The following is an 18,803-nucleotide window of genomic DNA, read 5'->3' as shown; positions in this document are numbered from 1 at the left end:
AAGAGTTTCTGGCCTCTTCAAAATTGGTAATTACCAGCTGATAGGGAGATTAACTATCCTCAAGGTTTCTGTGCAGCCTAGTTACAGACTACTCAGTCTTAAGCAATTAGAGCTGTTCCTGTTTCACACTCTTAATAGAGCTTGTTGTCAGGCATGATTCCAATCATCTCAGTGCTCAGCTCCTGTCTCTGATAACATTTGCCACACACTGCTGACAATTTTGCAGTTATCAGTATCAAGGCATCCGAAGATCACTGACAGAGACACAAGACACCCCCCACCTTTTCCAGGGTTGTAAATGTGAATTAGCTCTGTTCACTTCACCTCACTGCTGCACACAGACTCGCCAAGAAGAGCAGCAGCTTGTACGAGGGTGGTAACAGCCACCCACAGCAGAGGGGAAGCTCTGTTGTACTCTGGCCCATGCAGAACTCTTCTAGATACTGCAGAAACATCCCCTTAATGGGATCAATTTAGAAAAAAATATATTAAGACTTGCCTGAGAAAAATCTTTGTTGCAGCTTTGGGCTTTCCCATGTCAAAATTCAGGAAGCTGATGCCCTTTCCTCACACAGTTTCAGCTGCAATCATCTTAATCAAACTCAGCTCTTCAGCTCTTACTTAGGTAATAATTTCCACAGGTCATTTGCTCATCTTCCACTTGAGATCCCTTCAGAAAGGTAAGTACACCAGCGATTGCAGCCTCTGCCTTTTGTTCTGTCACATCCTCACTCCTGCAGCCTGTGCTGAGAGCAGCCTGTCCTGCTTGGCCAGCGTTAGGCTCAGGCTTACCTGGAGGGGTCTTACAGCTTCCTACACAAACCAGCTTGGCTGCTCAACAGCTGGCTCAAGGCTGACAGCAGTTTTTTTGGGTATTTTGAATTAGATTGAGCTTCACTTTGCTGGCAGGACATAATTCAAAAAGCAGAGGCGGGACAGCAGCTGCCTCTCGTCTGCAGCACTGAATTACTCTTAGACTGTTCCTGCAGAGATGAAGACATCAGTACAGGGAAATCATGGCAGAGGAGAGAGGCAGAGCTAATCCATGCACAGCGTGCTGGACCAGTCTGTCCTGTAGCTGCTCCAGAGCCCAGGAGTGTCTGCACTCCATATCCACGAGGAAAACAATCCCCTGGGAACTGCCAAAAGTGTGGAACAAGCAGCCTCAGACTTACCTGATCCTTATCAAAAGCACTTCAGCATATTGCCATGCCCTGAAAGCCACAAAGCAAAATTGCTTCAGAGATGGGCAACTTCATCAAGCAAGTCTGGAGGGGAAGGAAGTCTGCTGAACAGCTGTGGTGTGACCTGGCCACCCCAGGGAGGGGACAGGGCTTGGCCCAGTGGTGCTCAGAGTCCGGGACAACAAACACAGCTACAGTTTATGGGCTCTGAGTACCAAACACCTCATAAAGTCAAAGGCACTGAGATCCCTTCCCTACTGCAGAGGATTGTGTCTTTTGATCCCAGCAGTAAGCCCAGCTTCCTGATAGTTGATGGGGACCTTGTGTGATTAAACATATTCCTCTACCATGCTGCTAAAAGCAGTTTTCCCCCTTATCAGGCTCTGATTCAGAGTCACAGGACAAAGGGACTTGCAACCCTCTAATAATGGAGCACACAGGAGCTCTGACATCCACCTCATTCCAAAAAGCATCAGCCCTTTCCCTTTCCTGCCTTAAACATAACACATAGCACAGGGATTTCAAGAACATGTTTAATGATGGCAGTTTCTACTGAAACACATGAAGTCCATTCAAACACAACCAATTTTTCCTTGAAAAGAAGCTTTGGTCACAATGACAAATTCTTTTTAAAAAACTTCAAAGCAATTACACAAAACTGAACACATGGTCCTAATACCTCCTCACACACAAACTGCAGCAGCAGAAACTCATCTAACAAGGAAAAATCTTTAACAAAAACCACAGCCCACCACCCTGCAGAGATTATATCATGTACATGGAATTAGAGGGAACACTTATGAACAAAGTGTTTGTGTTAATTAGTGTCTATGTGTTCAAGCTTCATTAGTGCCTGTAGACTGTTACAAGTAAGTTTGGTCTTAAACAATAGAGGATCACAGAGTCAGTGTGCTAAACAAGTGTTCGCAGTCATCTCTGGAACTTCCAGGGAACAAAAGGGGGAAAATGCAAATACAAAGCTATCTGTGTACTTAGTTCTGCAGGTAAGTATGGCACACTGATTTCTGGCTTCTCAAATGTAATCTCTGATGACAGGGCTGTGGCTGGAGTAAAGCAGCTGCAATTCTGTGCAGGGTTTTCCCTTCACATGCACAAAGGGAAAAGCCTCTGACTCACACACTCTGTTTGCCTCAGCCAGGAGTTGGAGGATTCTGTAAGCAGTAAGTGAGCTACAGACAGACAGCTGTAATAACATTTCTGTTTTCATTTTCTGTAACAAAAAATATGCCTTTTAAAATGCTCTTGAACAAAGCAAGTTTGACTACGCAACACAAAATAGCAGCAGATACTAAAACACGTTACAGTCACAATCAGATTACATCTGCAGTGTAAGATACACAGAACATTAAAGTAAAAAACTCATGTAGTGGTTAATGGCTATTTCTTCTCTGATGAACTCCTAGAACTAACTGAACCAAACAGTTCAAATTATTAAAACTATGTTTTAAACTGATTTCTACAATTAAAAAAATATTCATATATATACTATTAGATGAGTCACATCAAGTGCTCTTAAAATCTTAACTAAATATAGCTATAGAATATTTAACCAGACACTTTAAATCACATACAGCAAGTTTTGTAGAGGTAAACATTGCCTCACATTTGCAACACCAACTGAGTATCAGACAAAGCATTTGGATTATTTTCATGACTCTGAGCAACTGGTTAGGTTGACCTTTTATATCCACCAAGCAGCTGCTGCTTCCCTATAAGCACTTTTTAGCTTATGGCACACAGGTTGGGACTTCCTCAAGGAGCCAGGAAATCCCAGCTGCTGTTGAGCACCTCCATCTTCAACATCTTAAATACCTGGTCCCTGTCCACCATTGAGATTTGGCCATGTTGTGAAAATAGTGGGATTTTTTTGGTTTTTTTTAAGCTACAGGCAAGAGGAGCAGAAGGCCTTTGCCAGCCTAACTCAGCAAGTGACCTGAAGCTGCTGGAAAAACTGATTTCAAGAACCGACTTGCTCAGAAGGCAGAAGTGCCCTTCATGCATATTTTCTTCACATTTCTCTCCTACATAACTTGGTCTTGCCTTTCTTTTGTGCAAAGAGATGGTTTCATTCCCTGTCTCCACTCTGAGTGCCTGATGCTCAGCTTAATGAGTGTGGCAGGAGAGTGGGCATGAACACGTTGCCATGGTGCCTGCACAGACAGGGCAGCCACTTCATCCTGTCCTCTCCTTCCACAAATGCCAACAGAAGCTTCTAATCTCCCTCTCTCCTCTCAGCATTGCCACTTCTCTGACTTCAAAAGGGCTTGGTCTGCCCAAGAAGTTCAATTCCCAGCCTTCAGTCTTGCAGCCCTGGAGAAACTCATTATTTCCTTCTGGAGCATCCAGCCTAGAGCCTGAAACCTGTTTTATAGAGGTGAGGAAAGAGCTCCAGACCTCACCTGAACCTGCAGCATCATTCTCTGCTCCCTGAGGTTCCTGCCAGCCAGAGCAACCTGCCCAGCCCATCTTCACCTCACAGCTGACATATCAAATATTGCTTGGTAACAGTGGCACAGAATGACTCAAACTACTCCATGAATGAAAATAACAGAGCATTTTATATTGCCTTGATGACTAATATTAACACAACAGTCTGCTTTGGGATTTTTCCATCCAGGCTGAGTTGGCTGTCTGCAAAGCCTTTGCTGAGTCACAGCTAGGGGAAAGCAAGCTGTGGTATGGCAGCTGCTGGGATGAATGCACAAGGCTGATGGAAAGGAAAAAAATTCCCCTTCACCTCCTTTTACTGACTGAAGGGCCAAGAGAAACCACACAGAACTGGCGCTGGTCATGGTATTATGACAAAGCAGTTTGGTTTCTCAACAAGCCTCAAATCTCAATAGGGCTTTAAAAAAAAGATAAAAAAAAATCCAGAAGTGGCAGCCTGCTGCAAGGCTGGTGCTTTGCCAGAAACTGCAGTCTCCTTGAGGGATTGCAACTGCAAGGCTGGGAGAGGGTCAAGCAAACAGTGGGACAATCCTAAAACAATTGGAAAATATGCGTTCCCCAAGAAAAGCAAGGTTTCAGCCAGCTTAAAAACACAAAATAGAAGGTGTTAAGGAGTGCAGTAAACAGTAAAGTCTGAGCTTCATCTGTGGTTACTCTAAAGGAAAACCACAAAGGAAAGAAACTAACCCAGTTAGGTTTGCCCTTTCTACCGCTGGCCTGGAATGCCTGGATGCCTGCGGTCCCCCAAACCTGACCTTTCCAGATGCAGCAATCTAATTCCCCCAGTGTCATCCCACAGCTCTGACCTCTGCAGCTCAAAGCACAGCAGGGAACAACAGCTAAAAATCGTCCTTGAGTTAAATGAGCTTTGTCAAGCAGGTAGTAAGGGAAAACTTCCAGTTTGACAGAGAATAAGATCACTTACATGAAGTTTCCATGAAAAATAAGACATGTTCTCTCTGCAATCCAATCATTCCACATGAGGACTTACTTTGCTTAGAAAAAGGTAATGAATTGTAGACAAGTTACAGTCAGCACAGGGCAGTACAAAACACTGGTTTTACTCCCAGTGGAAGGGCAGAAAATTACAAAAATATATCTTCTTTAATCCAATATTGTTGTAGTTTAGAGCATGCCTGATTCTTCCTATTTCCCTGTGGTCTCACTGAAGTTGATCTGATCAGAGCTCCTTGGGACAATGAGAGTGTCATCATGAAAACTTAGTGCAACTGTTGTTTAAAAAAAAAATCAGTAGCAAGTCAAGAAAATTTCCCACTTGAGTCGACCTCCCAACTCCTTCCCACCCAAACCCTACACCAAAGATAGTGTGGCATTTCAGCATGGCTTACATTTTACCATCTTAAGTCCTAAGTCACCTCTTTAAGGCCCAAAAATATTCTTGATTTTTTTTTAAACACATGATCCATTTAACAATGACTGAAGTTTAACAGTGACTGAAGTGTTGAATTAGGATTTTAGAAAGTAAGTCCTTGGGGCAGCTTGGTTTAATCTTCCTTGTCTTCCTCCTCCTGCAAAACTTATTTAGACCGCAAGGAGCTGCACCTTGTAATGCTTTGGTGACACTGCAGCTCTCCTAAAGCGAGAGCGCCCAGTTTGCAAAGAGGAACTCTGGTCATTCCAACGCAGGAGCTGGGACACCAGGGAACCAAATGGTGCTGTTTAGTCAGAAGATCCACAGCCTGCTGTACAAACAGCACCTCGAGGAGGTGAGGTTGTAACGCTGCAGAGATGAAAGCCTCCCCTTTCACAGTTATGGGTTCAGCAGGTCCCTCGACAGCAGAATGACGTCTTGCAGGGCACTGACGCTCCACGGAGCTGCTTTACCTGGAAAGCAGAAGAATTAGTACAGCTGGAGATTTGCAATTCAAATTATTCACAGGCAGAGATGAGAACTCATGTGTGAAGCGGAGAAAAAAAAATCCCAATGGCCACAAAGGAAAAGGCAGCATCATTCACTGGGATTGCCACCAATTCCAGCAGTTTATCTGGTGGCAGTGATGGGATGTTAGTGCCATGCCAGAGGAGAGATACCAAGGGAACACAAAAGCAGAGTTAGATGAGAGAAAGGCCAGATGCTGGAAGATCCTGTGGCCAGTCCCCGTGCAGAGCAGAGAAGGGAATGCGCACAGGGAGGCACATGAAACCACATTCTGCATCTCACAGCTTTTACACAGCAGTGCACACCTTGCCCATCAACACACATGGACCATCCTCCTTGCTATGGACGTTCCTTCTGATGCCCTAACTGCTTCAGGGTTCAAAAAAAATCTTAACAGGAACCTGTTACACTGCAGGAAAGAGGCGAGAGCCCTCCCATAGGACTGCAAGAGCAGCAGAACATGGTGTGCTTTGCAACAACGGTCACAGTAACATCAGGAAAGAACTGGCCTTCAAAACCCAGCAAAAATTGCTTTTTGACTATCTCTTTTTCTCCCCTGCTGTGGGCCTATGGGAAATACTTAACAGCAGCACCAAAGCTTTGGCAATTTGTTGTATTTATAGTGAGCTGCTGCCTGTGTTGGTGATTTGCACCCCCTTCAGATGAGGATAAATGATACCCCTCCATTTACACACAACTTGTCACTGCTGCCTGCTGGGGGAAAAAAATAAGCTGCTATAAACCCCAGTACAATTCACCTGGCATCATCCAGAATTGCCTGCAGCTTTCACTGGAAAAAAATCCATTAGAGCTGCTCCCTTGAGAGTGAACACCTCACAGTAACAAACAGAACAGTCCATGCTCCATTCAGAGCTGCACACACAGTCAGCATCTGGAAAGGATGTAGTCCTAGAGAAGACACCAGTAGTGTAACCCATATTTTACAGAGACTCCCAAGACTTGGGTACATCAAAGGCTGAGCTCTGCAGCTGCGCTGAAGATGTTTCTCTACAGTTCAATGTTATCAGTGCCTGAAAAAGGGATGAATCTAGAATCCAGCCCTTACATGTGGTGCATCTTTCCTCTAAAATATCCTGCAAGTTCTCAAAAGCCCTTTAGTCCCACAATGGTTGAATAAATCTTCCTGTCCTCTTCCTTCAGCCTGCCACTTCTCCTTACACATAAATCTTTCTCCTTTCAAGAGCACGTTGGAAGATGCATTCCTAAACCACTTCTGCGTTCTGCCGGTGCTGCTGCTGTTAGAGGAAAAACGACAATCCACAGGGAAAACAAACTGAGGAATTTTACTCAGCCAACAGGAAGGACAGAGGCTTCAATCTGCCCCAAGAAAAACTTCCTATCAGTATTTATTTAGGAGCCTGACACCAGGACTAGCATTTAAATTCCAAGTTCTTTCCCCAGCTCTGGGCTGTCACATGGCACATATGGCCCCGGACAGTTGTGAAATTCCCCCAGCTGGGCCCAGCAAGCAAAGCAAGAACAGAACTCACTGCCTCCAACAGCTGCAAGTCAGCAGGGAGAGGAGTCACTGCTGATATCCCAGATTACTGAAGTGCTTTCAAAGCCTTTCATGTGCAAGGCGCCACGGAATTTATTCAGAACCTGTTTTCAGTTTCCTATTGAAGCTGACAAGAAATCCCCCAATGAGCCTCGCTAGAGTTAATAAGCTTAACAAGCTAACAATTTTATTTACCTTTTCAGAAACTGGTTCTTTTTGCAGCTGTTTTAATCTCTTTTCTCTTATTATACAAAATAAGTAGAGTGCTCTGTGGTGGGGGATGGACACCAGTTTGTTGGGGATGTTTGCCTGTAACCTACTTTACTTCACTGTTCTCTAGTCAAGTATCCCTGAGTGCCAAATGCCTGATGAATTGATGGCTTAGTTCCATCACAGAGATCACAGAACCCGTGCAAATTCCCCCTGCCCTCCTGAAAGAAGGAGCTAAAGGAGCAAAGAGGATAAGGAAATCTTCAAATCAAAATCTATTTGTAGGATGGGAAAAAGCACATATGGAGAGTGGGATCTAGCTTTCCACTAACTCATTTTTGAAGATATGCAGCAAATCCCATCATAAAACTTGAAAAACCATCTGACATCTGGGAAATGATGACCAATATAGTTCATATGGTCCCGGAATCAACTGGACAAGAACACTTTTTGGCCTTCAGCACAGATTGAATCAGTGATCAAGAAACAAACACTCTTTCCATTGCTCCGTTTGCTTTGTGTAGCTTTATAGTAATTTCAGAACAATTTCTGAACTTTTTATCCAAATGCCTCCCTCAACAGCAGAGCAAATACATACAGGAAACACACATATTAAAACAGTGGTTTCCATGAAGCTTTTTAAGGAGGTGTTAATGTCCAAGTGATCTGGCACATTTTCTCTGTGACAATCTTTGTTTCATACTTTCCGCCTCTTTTCACGCAGAAATTGTGCCTGCAGGATTAGAGGCCTTGACAGAGCTGCTTCCCTGCTACTGGAATGAGGTTGCAAAGAGGGGATCTAATCCAGCACACATTGGACAGAGGCACCAGTGGGTGGCTTTTGCATCCACAGAAAGGAGTGTGTTTGGGTAAGATTTTGAAGTGGTCTCATTAGTCTGCCTTACTGGAGGAAGCTGGTTATTTCTTGTTGCTCCACTGCCCAAGGGAAGCCGGGGGTGGGGGGAACTACTGGGAGCCTAAAACTTTAAAGCCTCCTAAAAAAAAAGGAAAAAATAGCTATGACCTTCATCCAACAGCACAATTTACACTGTCTGCTGTTCTTTGATGCCTCATGTAAGACTGGAAACAAGTCTGCACAAGGACAGAGCATTAAAGGAAAGAAAATTAACTGCACAGGAACCAATTGGAGAGGTAAATGTCGTTTCTCCCCTGTTGCTGCTCCACACCAACTGCCTTTTAATTAGAGAGCTGTTTGCATTACATGGGGAGAGAGCACAGAATCTCAATCACTCCCCCAAATACAGATGCAAGTGCCAGCACGGATCTTTTAGCAACGGGAGGGGATCTCAAATAAACCAGCTCGGAGCATCCCACACCATGAATACCAGCTTGGGGGGCAGGGGAGGACTGAGGCAGATACACCAAGAGAAGACCTGTAAGAAGTTTGTCCCCTCACTCCCTGTGGACAAGTCTGAGCTGCCCTTTCTGCAGCTCTATCCCTCTCTTCCCATCTGAACACAAGTACCTATGAAAAAAGTCCTGACTAGTTCAATGGGGTTGTCAGTGGTCAAACTCAGCAACTCCAACTTGCAATGGAGTCTCTTTACTGGTGACAGGATTTGTGAACTGTTTGGGATATACTCTCCAAGCTGCACAAAGGAACCAGAGAGCTTGACACCTTCTACAGAAAATGTATCCTCAAAGAGGCTTTCCCAAAATCAGCACTGCTAAGGGACTGTCTGCAAGATGATCTTCCCCTCCAAACTGAGTAGCTCTGTTTGAGCTAAACAAAAGTGTGCCTGAAACAGCAAGCGTTGCAGAAAACATGCAATTTAATAGCTATTGCACTGTGGCAGAAAGGAAGAATTCCCACAGCTGAAAGGAGGACTGGTTGGCCAAGAACAGGGACCCAGGATGAGCTGATACCTTCAGTGACAGTGGCAGAGTTCCTGCTCCAGGGAAGCAATGTTGGATGACACAAACACAGCTCTCAAGAGATAAATGGTCCCCAGCAAGCCCTCTTTGTTCATCCACTATTTCACTTTTAAACATCTTGTCCTGAAGCACTGCCATGACTGAGATTCTTCTGTTCTCACTCTTTGGGGAAAAAACCCTCAAATCCCATTTCCTAAAGTTCACAGAGAAAAGTATGGAGTTAAAAGGAAAAGACTGGGACATGGGGGCTGTTTAAACAGCCATGGCAACTCAGATCTCTGCACTCTGGGTTTAACAAAGCTCGATCCCAAAGTACAAACTGCACAAGCTGAAATTATTAGAGCAAACACAGGGCAGCCACAGGAACAGCAAAAGTCAGGTAAGGACTGATAGGAAAAACTAATTGTTTACACACACAGGCTTGACTCACACCCTTCATTGTTTCATGGCTCTCAACTATTTCCTGATTTTTATAGAGAACTAATGCAGTGATTTGGGAAACAACCAGTGGAACATACAGGGGTACATGGTTCAGATGTTGGCACACATGTGCTCAGAGCAGATGTGGTGTTCCCCCTTTTCCAAAGTTAGGAGATGGGCAATGTGAGTAAAGTCTGTAAAATGTCCTGTTAGAAGTTGTCAAGATCTGCATTTTTATAATTAGGAGAGCTTATTTCAGCCAAAGTAGGACAGATTTTAGAGTAGGCCTTATTTGGATGAGAACACAACTCAAACAGTGTGGATGGCTTGATGCAAACAAAAATAAAAGATGCAGATACCCTGATGCCATAAATCAACAAGCAGCATCCTTATGTGCTGAGTTGTTGCCATAAATCTTCATGCCCAGAATAGGCAGCAGAAGTTTGGGGCTGTCACACCACTTCCATCTCAAAGAGACAAACATATTTAAGGAAAGTTTGTTGCTACGGGGTAACTGCTAACAGCATCAGTGAGGGCCCCACAGTCCTCTCTGTCACAGACCAACTCTGGTACAAATCTTGTGGAGATTCATTCTGATTTCCCTCCCAGGCTCACAGCAACAGCAGTGCCTGGGAAAGAAGCCCTGGATCCACGACCCTTGATCCACAGCCCTCCATCCAGTGTGAGCACACAGGAACGACTGCCAGCAGCTGCCCGAGAGGGGAAGTTCAGTCTGTGAAACTCTCTCAGCTATTTGGGACACGTGTATCCCATTGTGCTGCTCTGCAGGGGAAAGAGGAGTGCAGACAGCCTGGGGTAGTGACAGGGTTATTGCAGGAGCACGGGAGGACAGAGCCGTGTGTGCTGGGAATAGGCCAAGGAGTGTAAAGGAAAGGGATAATGCTTGGGCAAAGAGGGAGACTGTGACTGCCTCATCCCTGCCAAGTTAGCCCAGCAGAGAAATAAAAGAGCTCTCCTCACTAACAAGAGCTCAGTGAAGCAAGTCTAACTGGATGGATGGCAGCAGTACCTGTATTTCACATCAAACACTGTTGAGTCTTCATCCTCGTCGTCTTCTTCGTTCAGAGGAGCCATTTCTACCCGCTCGGCCGGGGTGGTGATTATGTCGTACTTCCTGGTCTTCTTAATCCTCTTGCCAGACCTGAAACACAGAGGTGGGAAAGACTGCCTTTATACAGCATTCCTTGCAGAGGCTGAAGCTGCTCCCACCAGCTCTGACTCTATTGGATTCAGACTCCCTAACAGGAACGTTGCAGAACCAGCCTCTGTCCCCTCCTGCTGCTTTCCTAGGCCACTGTTGGTGCCTGTGTGTGGAGCAGTTCCTCGTCAGCTGCAATCCAGATCAATGTCAGTCTTTCCACTGCTGACAAACCAGAGATGCTCTGGCACCCAGGGCAGCACACGAACGCCGCAGCCACCACGTGCTCCTGCTGCCACACTCAATAAGTGAGACATGGGCTTAATCAGCTGAAGCAGCCGCTGGTTTAGTGAACATGCTCAGATGAGAAAGCACAGGTTAAGCCCTGCTGAGCCATGGCAATGTTCTAGGCAGGATTAGGAGCAAGGAGGTGATGCTGTCTGGGTACAAAATTGCCTGCTTGCTTTCCTTGCAGTCAGGCCAAGCTCAGGGGTCCCACAGCAACAACCCTGAGTCTCATCTGAAGCAGTTTCAGGTTCCATCTGTGCAGCTGCTATGAAAAATAATCAACCATTGTTCAAAGCTAACTGTACCTACCACCTCTCCTCCCACGGATGACAGTCTAACCTTCCCTTGTAAATGGAGATGCTTACACACCTGCACATCCCACGGTTTTGACAGATCTATTTTCTAACACTTACTTTCAATTAATAAACACTTTGTGTGTGGCTTTTCAACTTATTCTCTGCCTCTAGCTTGAATTATGTGGGTCCTTTTTTTTTTTACTTCACCTACTGTTTTCATACATACTAGGAAGGTCACACTGCTCATGCATGAACGCATTTTTGTGATTATACATTCAAGAACGTGTTGATGTGTACTCGGCCAGCCTTCGGGGAGAAAAGTGGATGGTTTTGCTTAACAAAATGCAGAACTTTCCCCTACACCTTTTAGCAAACAAAACTGCTACCTGCCAAGCATGACAAGGGAGCTGGTACAGGCACAAGCAAGCAGCCCAGCAGAATTTTGGTAATCACATCTAGTGCTCTGAGCAGCCAGCACATCCCAAGTGCACTTTCACCATCAAGAAGCCCTCCCCTGGCACATCATGTGAGGTGTGCTGGATACAAAAGCACAGCTTTTGCCTCAAGAAGTCTTTAGAACAGTTACACAGCAACAGGAACTGGGCTATGAGCACTGCAGAGACACGGGGACTCCAGCCCTGAGTGTGCATCTTCACCACAGTGGTCCCTTCTAAGCTTGAAGTTAAGGAAATTTAAATCAGTGACCAGCTCTGATGTGGAAATCTCAGTACTTCTGCCAAGCACTGCTTTTGGGCAGTAGTCCAAGGCTGAACAAACAGGTCCCAGCCCTTGGGATGAAGCAGTTTGCATTTCCTCCCTGTTCTAAAGGCTGAGGTTGCATCAGGAGTGAGGAGAAAGTCAACTCCTGGTCTAATCTTTAGAGCTATCTGTGCTGCTGTGTCACGCAGAGCACAGGGTGGTTTGTTCCTTTACTGCTGTTGTTGAAACAAGCATTTTATATCCAGTACAGTAGGACTCTTAACCCAAACACTTGAAAATCCTTTTGAAACCAATTCTTCGTTACTCTGCTTCCCTGCTAAAATCTAGCAGCAAAGTGATCTAGCAGCAGGGAGGCCTCCTCTTGCAAGTATAACATTGTTTTTACATGAACTATTTACTCATGCTGGGAAGCCTAAACACAGACCAAGACTAACCTGTCAGAACTTACCAAGCACAGCCTTACCACTCTGCACTCACACACAGGCTACAGGGGGTTTCCATGGGTTCAAGATCCTACCCAAGTATCAGGCCCACTTTACTGACACCCCTCCTCCCTCATTCCCTCCATTAGAAAATGTAACTTGTTCCACAGAGTTCATCTTAAAACTGTTAATAATGGAGTGGTTCAATAAATCACTGCAGAACAGATATTTTTGGAAATGGGAAACTAGAATCCTTTTGCCTCCAGCCATTAATTAGTCTATTTGGGCTACACTTTTAAGAGGACCTGGAGCAGAACTCACTGTACAGTGACCTATTAATCCCCACAACTTCACTTAATGGTGGTGTTCATCTAGGACAGGAAGAAAGCTCATTTTGCTGCTGGATTTTGGCTAAGCTGCTACAACCAGTTGTTTGCCATTGATAAAGCAAAAAGGTCTTTCCCTCCCACCCCTTTCTCAATCCATTCCACCCCAGATTATCTAGCTAATTTGTCATTAATCTGCTTTCCAGTAGTCGGTTTTCTCATTTGCTCATTTGCACAACTCCCCCACGCTTCATAAATACCAGAATTACCCGAGCTAATTTTGCAGGAAAGCCTTGGGAGTTTCCCTACATGCACACTGAATAAGGCTGCCTGTCAGGAAACTGTTTCACATTAAAGCTCCTGAACCTCAGTGGGATCCCTGTAACCATCAGCAATGACAGCACAAAAAGGAAAAGCACTTTATTCAGCAGGTGGGACCAGGCAGCAGAGTCAGCAGAGCAGCACAGGGCAGGAACTACAGAATACAGACTTTTCATGAACTTTGGAGACCTCCTGGACAGGATCAGGACACATCAGACCTCATGAGCATCTCCTTTCCAGCCACATTCACTTTGTGGGTTTTTTTTAAAAGCAAACAAGAAGCATGCTGGAAGCTGTGGTCAGAGTGTGGCCCTTGCACAATGACAATGCACTCCCCAGGGTAGAAGTAGTTCTGAGTAGTTTAGCACAGAAAACCATCTTCGACTTAAAAAAATCCTGTTGCTTCTGCTGATTCAGCCATCCCCTGTAATTTAGGAGGGAAGGCTACAGGTCTTGCGCAGAATTATGAGGAGGAAAGAAAACCCAGGCTAAGTGGGGGCAGGGATATGAACCTTTCACTGCAGACCCAGTGCTGAGGCACCACACACCATAGCAGAGTCTGCCTGCTCCAGCCCACATCCCATCCAGACAGCAGGGAAGGACACACAGAGAGCTGCCTTTGTGGCTGTACTTTGACCGGGGGCTATTTTGATCAAGCACCAGTCATATGCAGCACTTCACCCTCCTTTCTGAGGCATCATGTGGTGGGGTAAGTGCTCGAATCAACTCACTGGTTCATTGTATTATTTACGCCTCTAATCTATTTTAGTCCACAACCCTGACATTCAAGGATTATTCTTTTCCTGACCCAGAGAGAGAGGTCTCTGCATTTTTTACCTCCTGCTAAGAGATGTAGAGGGAGGGGAACATCCCTTGGAAAGAAAAAAAAAGAAAAAAAAAAAAAAAAAACAAACAACAAACAACCCCCTTATCCCTTCTAAGTAGAGTGCTCACTGGAAGTCTGATTAAGCCAGTCCTTCCTAGAACTGCAGCAATGTTATATGCAGAATGGAATTAGGACCAGTTTACTTCCTGTTCAAGGAGTCCCTTAGCAGTTAAAAAACAATGGAACTAAAAACCTCAAGAAACTCCAGGCTTCCTACCAGCTGATGAATTAGATCAGCAATAATTCATTCCTGTTGATCTCTCTGGATATCTCCTCTGCTCTCTGGATGCTGCTGTATGCAACAAAGTTGAAGCACTAAGCCAAGTTCTCATGTGTTTTCTGGAGATGGGACATGTAGTGACAGGCCAAGGAGGAATGGTTTCCAACTAAAAAACAGGAGGTTTAAATTAGATAATAGCAAGAAATTCTTTACTGTGAGGGTGGTGGTGAGGCCCTGGCACAGGCTGCCAAGAAAATCTGAGGCTGCCCCACCCCTGGAAGTGTTCAAGGCCAGGTTGGATGGGACCCTAAGCAACCTGGTCTAGTGGAAAGTGTCCCTGCTCATGCAGCAGGGGTTGAAATGAGGTGATCTTTGAGGTCCCTTCTAACCCCAACTGTGATTCTGTGATTCCATGATCAACGCTGCAGCTGCCCATGGCTTTCAACATACTTCATAGATATATATTTTGGGGTTGGATGCTTGGTTGATTTTGGGGTTTGTTTTCTTCTCCATTAATATAATTTAATCTGAGCTTTTTGTTCCTGTTTCTAGCAGAAGTCTTGTCTTTGCTGGAGTACTGTAACTGGTTATAATACAATTAATTTTAAATCAGTAAAACTCTCTGGGGTTAAGCCTTGGATGGCCTGGAGCAACTGTCCAGCTCATAGAACAAAGGGTCTTGTATCTTATGATCATATGCTTGAACCTCTCCTCAATCTCATTTATACCAGTTTTGCTATTACTGGAAAACTAAGCTCAGAGTGGCATTTGAGGAAGAAATCAAAATTGAACAAGAAGAAAAATAACAAAGCAATGAAATGCAAAATAAGCAGCTAGTTTTTCTCTGAAAATCTAGATATACAGCAGCCTTTCCAGCCTGGATTCTGTTTGTTCAAGGGCAGGTGAAGATATGATGCAAACACTTACAGAGCAGAGTTATCTGCAACTAAAGCTTTGGGTTGCTCTCAGCTGGCCCACTGGAGCAAAAGGAACTTATCAGATTTCCCTAGAAGGCACATGGTCCACCAGCACAGTTGGCCACGTCTGAAAAATTGCGTTTCCTGTGAGCTGATCCCAAAAATTGCATTGCAGTGGAATGAACCGAGCTGCACCAGGGGAGAGAAACAGGGCAGAACATGGAGGTAAAAAGGCAAAATCCAAAACACAGATCAAAGAGTGAGTTTAGCCACACACAGTCTGCTGCAAGACACTGTTTCTTGGTAATGCAAACTACCCAGCCATTTGATTAAGAATAACATGGAATTTGGCTTGTTGTGGAAATGGTTTTGGGTTGGGAGAATGCAGAGCCCATGGGTGTAAGAAAGAAAGCAAACCAAGGACTGAGCTTGCAAAAAAGAATAAATAAATAAACACTATAGCAAATTAGACCTTGCCTCATGCAGACAAATAGCAAAGTCTTGGCTGGCCTTCACAGACCCCAGCAGCCACAGAGAGAAAGGAAATTCAGACCACTTTGAGTGATACCACATTCTGAACCACACAACCATCAGATGAATTCAGAGCATAGCATTTCCAAAAGGAATGAAGAGGAATCTCTGAGTGCTGCCTTAAGAACTGAAAGCTTTAAAAATGTATCTATTCCTATTCAAACAAAAAAGGAAAATAATATCAACAGAAAAATATGTAAAAATGAGATGTATATAAAAATTTAAATGTATAAAATATTAATCTGACGTCTGTGACAAGTATCTGGCCAATCACTGGTTTATTTCATCTCTACAACTCATAAAAAAGTATAATTTACTTCCAGCAACAGAGAATAATTTCACAGTGAAAGTTTAATCAAAGACTGGATTTTAGCAAAATCTCTTTAATAGGAATCCATGACTCTTCAGAAAAAAAATCACAATGTTTTTGACTAAGTGTGAACAAAGCTTGTATTCTGGTTGAGAAAAGCTTTACATTTATTGAGGGTAAATCCCTTATCTCTTCTGCAACAGAATCTCCACTGATCTGTGTTGTCAGCTACAAGTGTGATGCTGTACAAACATACCTGTTGGTATTCTTGTCTCGTTTGCAACTGGGATAACTGTTTACAAATAAGTGCTCTGTCAGATAAAGAAACATACTCAGAAGCCAATAGCTGCATTTTCCACTTCCCCAGCAGGTTCTACCAAAGATACACACGACATCTCAGAGGGTGCTTAACATATCTTTAATGCTGCATTAACTCTGATCAGCTGTATAATGACGACTCTGGCACGGGAGAATAAATCCATCTTTCCCAAGGTGACTTTAACTTGGACCTGCTTTTGCTGATAATGGTATAGAGAAGGCCTTTCAAGGTTATCAGTTTGCCTTCTTTGGCTACCAATATTCAGTCAGGTCTCCTTGACACAAGATATTGCTTTATACTCAGAAGAAACAGTGGCCAAGAAAATAAACTCTCCAAGATCACACAGAACCAGGAGTAGGAACTTAGTGCAGAATGAAAAGCCTTAGTTATAGACTTCCTAATTCTAGCTCATATAATTTCTACCAATTCTGCTGTTTGTCTGTGACAACTCTGTACAGCTGCAAAGCAGACATATTGATTAAAAAAAAAACACCTCTTCAACATTTTATTGGGCTCTCTCAAACCACATCACTTTATGAGCACATTTATTTGCATTGCCTTTGCCAGCTGCTGCACACACTTAAGTAGAATACAGTTAAATGTCAATTTCTTCAGAAAGTATCAGCCCTGATCATTTCGGTTTATAGACCACATTTTGGAATACTACCATCGTGAACGCTGCCCTTCCTACATGGAATTAGTTCAAAGTAGGAGAAGCAGAGCATTCAGCCATGCACAAAGGAGCTGCCTGAAGACAGAACAAGGAAGAATGTGCCAGCTCCACTTGTTAAACTGCTTCTGTCACCTGAGCCTTGGCTTCGCCTCCTCCCGCCACCGAGCACCAGCTGTTCCCGTCTCTTTCCGGCTGCCCCTGCCCAGCAGCCGGACACTGAGCTGTGACACTTCGCCATCTGGGCCTGATCTCCGGCTGTGCTTTGTGTGTCTCCACGGCCAGGCCAGGCTCCTTGGGCACCCCTGCCAGTGGCCCACCACCACCTCCGCCAAGAGCCCCCCGTATTCCCAGATGTTCCAGCAGAGTCTCACGCGTTTCTCTCCGTGCCCACCGCGGCCCCACGCAGCGGGTGTGTACCCACGCTGGAAAGCCCCACTTGGAGCCCAGCTCCTGCCCCGATTCCCTGCAGGAGCGGAGGAAGGCGCGGGTTTGCCAGGCCGGCAGCCCCGCACGGCTCCCCAGGGGCTGCTGGGCCAGCCACACACGCCGCGCTTGAGGCCGGGCTTTGAACACATCACTAGCAGGTTATAAAATATATGATTATCAGTGCGATACGTATTATATTTATAAATAATAAAATAATACAACAGGAGGGGCTTCCCCCCTCCGGCCCCTCGGCCGGTCGGTGCCCCCGAGCGCGGGTGCCGGCTGCCGCGGGCGGTGCCCACCTGAAGACGCGGAGCAGGAGGCAGGCGATGAGCGCGGCCGTGAGCGCGCAGGCCCCGATGACGGCGGCTTTGAGCGCGGAGAGGTCGCGGAGCATCGCGGGCACGGGGCTCAGCCGGGCCCCGCTGTGGTTGCCGGGGCCCGGCGCGGCGGGCGGGCGGCTGCCGTTGCCCGCCGGCGGCTCCAGGCTGCCGCGGGCGGCGGGCGCGGCGGGCAGGAGCAGCGGCAGCAGCAGCGAGGCCGCGAGCAGCGGCAGCGGGGCGGCGGCGGGGCGCATCCTGCCCGCTCCGGCTGCCCCGGCTCCGGCCGCGCCGCGCCGAGCCCCGGAAGGCAGCGCCGGCCGGCCCGGCCCGGCCCCCGCCCCCCGAGAGGCGCCGCCTCCCGCCGCCGCCGCCGCCGGGGCCCCGCGGCCGGGCACAGCCGGGGCCGGGCACAGCCGGGGCCGGGGCCTCGGCAGCCTCCGCTCCCGGAGCTGCCCGCGGCCTCGCCGCTGCCTCGGGCCCCGCTGCTGCCGGGGCTGGCGCTGCTCCCTCGCTCAGCACGAACAGCTCTTATTAGAGAGGATCCAAGGGGAATGCGATGGTGAGGAAGGGTGTGGGGGGCCATACGAGGAGCGGCTGAGATCACAGCCTGGAGGAGAGGAGAGTGAGGGCAGAGCTCACCGCGGGCTGCAGCTTCTCGGGAGGGGCAGCTCCGATCTCTGCTCTGTGTGACCACGGACAGGACCCGAGGGAACCTGGAGCTGGGTCCGGCGAGGCTTAGGATGGATATTGGGAAAAGGTTCCTCTCCCAGAGGGTGCTGAGCACTGGAACAGGCTGCCCAGAGAAGTGGTCACAGCACCGAGCCTGAGAGAGCTCCAGCAGCATTTGGACAACGCTCTCAGGCACAGGGTGGGATGTCTGGCATCTCCTGTGCAGCACCAGGAGTTGGACTTCGATGATCATTGTGGGTCCCCTCCACACAACTTTCTGTTTCTGTGATTCTGTAACCACCTTTAATTACAAGACAAACATCGGCCCAGCTGCAAAACAATCACAGGGTTCATACTGCCATCAAACAGGGTACAGACCTCCCTAGCTGCTGGGTCAGC

The 18,803-nt window shown here is 46.4% G+C and overlaps 1 protein-coding gene across 1 annotated transcript; it reads right to left on the bottom strand.

Moving 5' to 3' along the window:
- Positions 1-1,703: 1,703 nt before the first annotated feature.
- Positions 1,704-18,062, bottom strand: FAM174B (family with sequence similarity 174 member B). Its single transcript, XM_068203686.1, has 3 exons — positions 17,715-18,062; positions 10,629-10,760; positions 1,704-5,498 (listed from the first exon to the last, which is right to left on the bottom strand). The coding sequence occupies exons 1-3, from the start codon at positions 17,987-17,989 to the stop codon at positions 5,495-5,497; spliced, it is 411 nt and encodes a 136-aa protein (XP_068059787.1). The 5' UTR covers positions 17,990-18,062; the 3' UTR covers positions 1,704-5,494.
- Between the last annotated feature and the right edge of the window lie 741 nt (positions 18,063-18,803).

Source organism: Anomalospiza imberbis, chromosome 13 (genome assembly GCF_031753505.1).
Source record: "Anomalospiza imberbis isolate Cuckoo-Finch-1a 21T00152 chromosome 13, ASM3175350v1, whole genome shotgun sequence".
Classification (NCBI taxonomy): domain Eukaryota; kingdom Metazoa; phylum Chordata; class Aves; order Passeriformes; family Viduidae; genus Anomalospiza; species Anomalospiza imberbis.
Note: the sequence above shows the minus strand (reverse complement) of the source record. Positions and strands in the feature narration are given on the sequence as shown.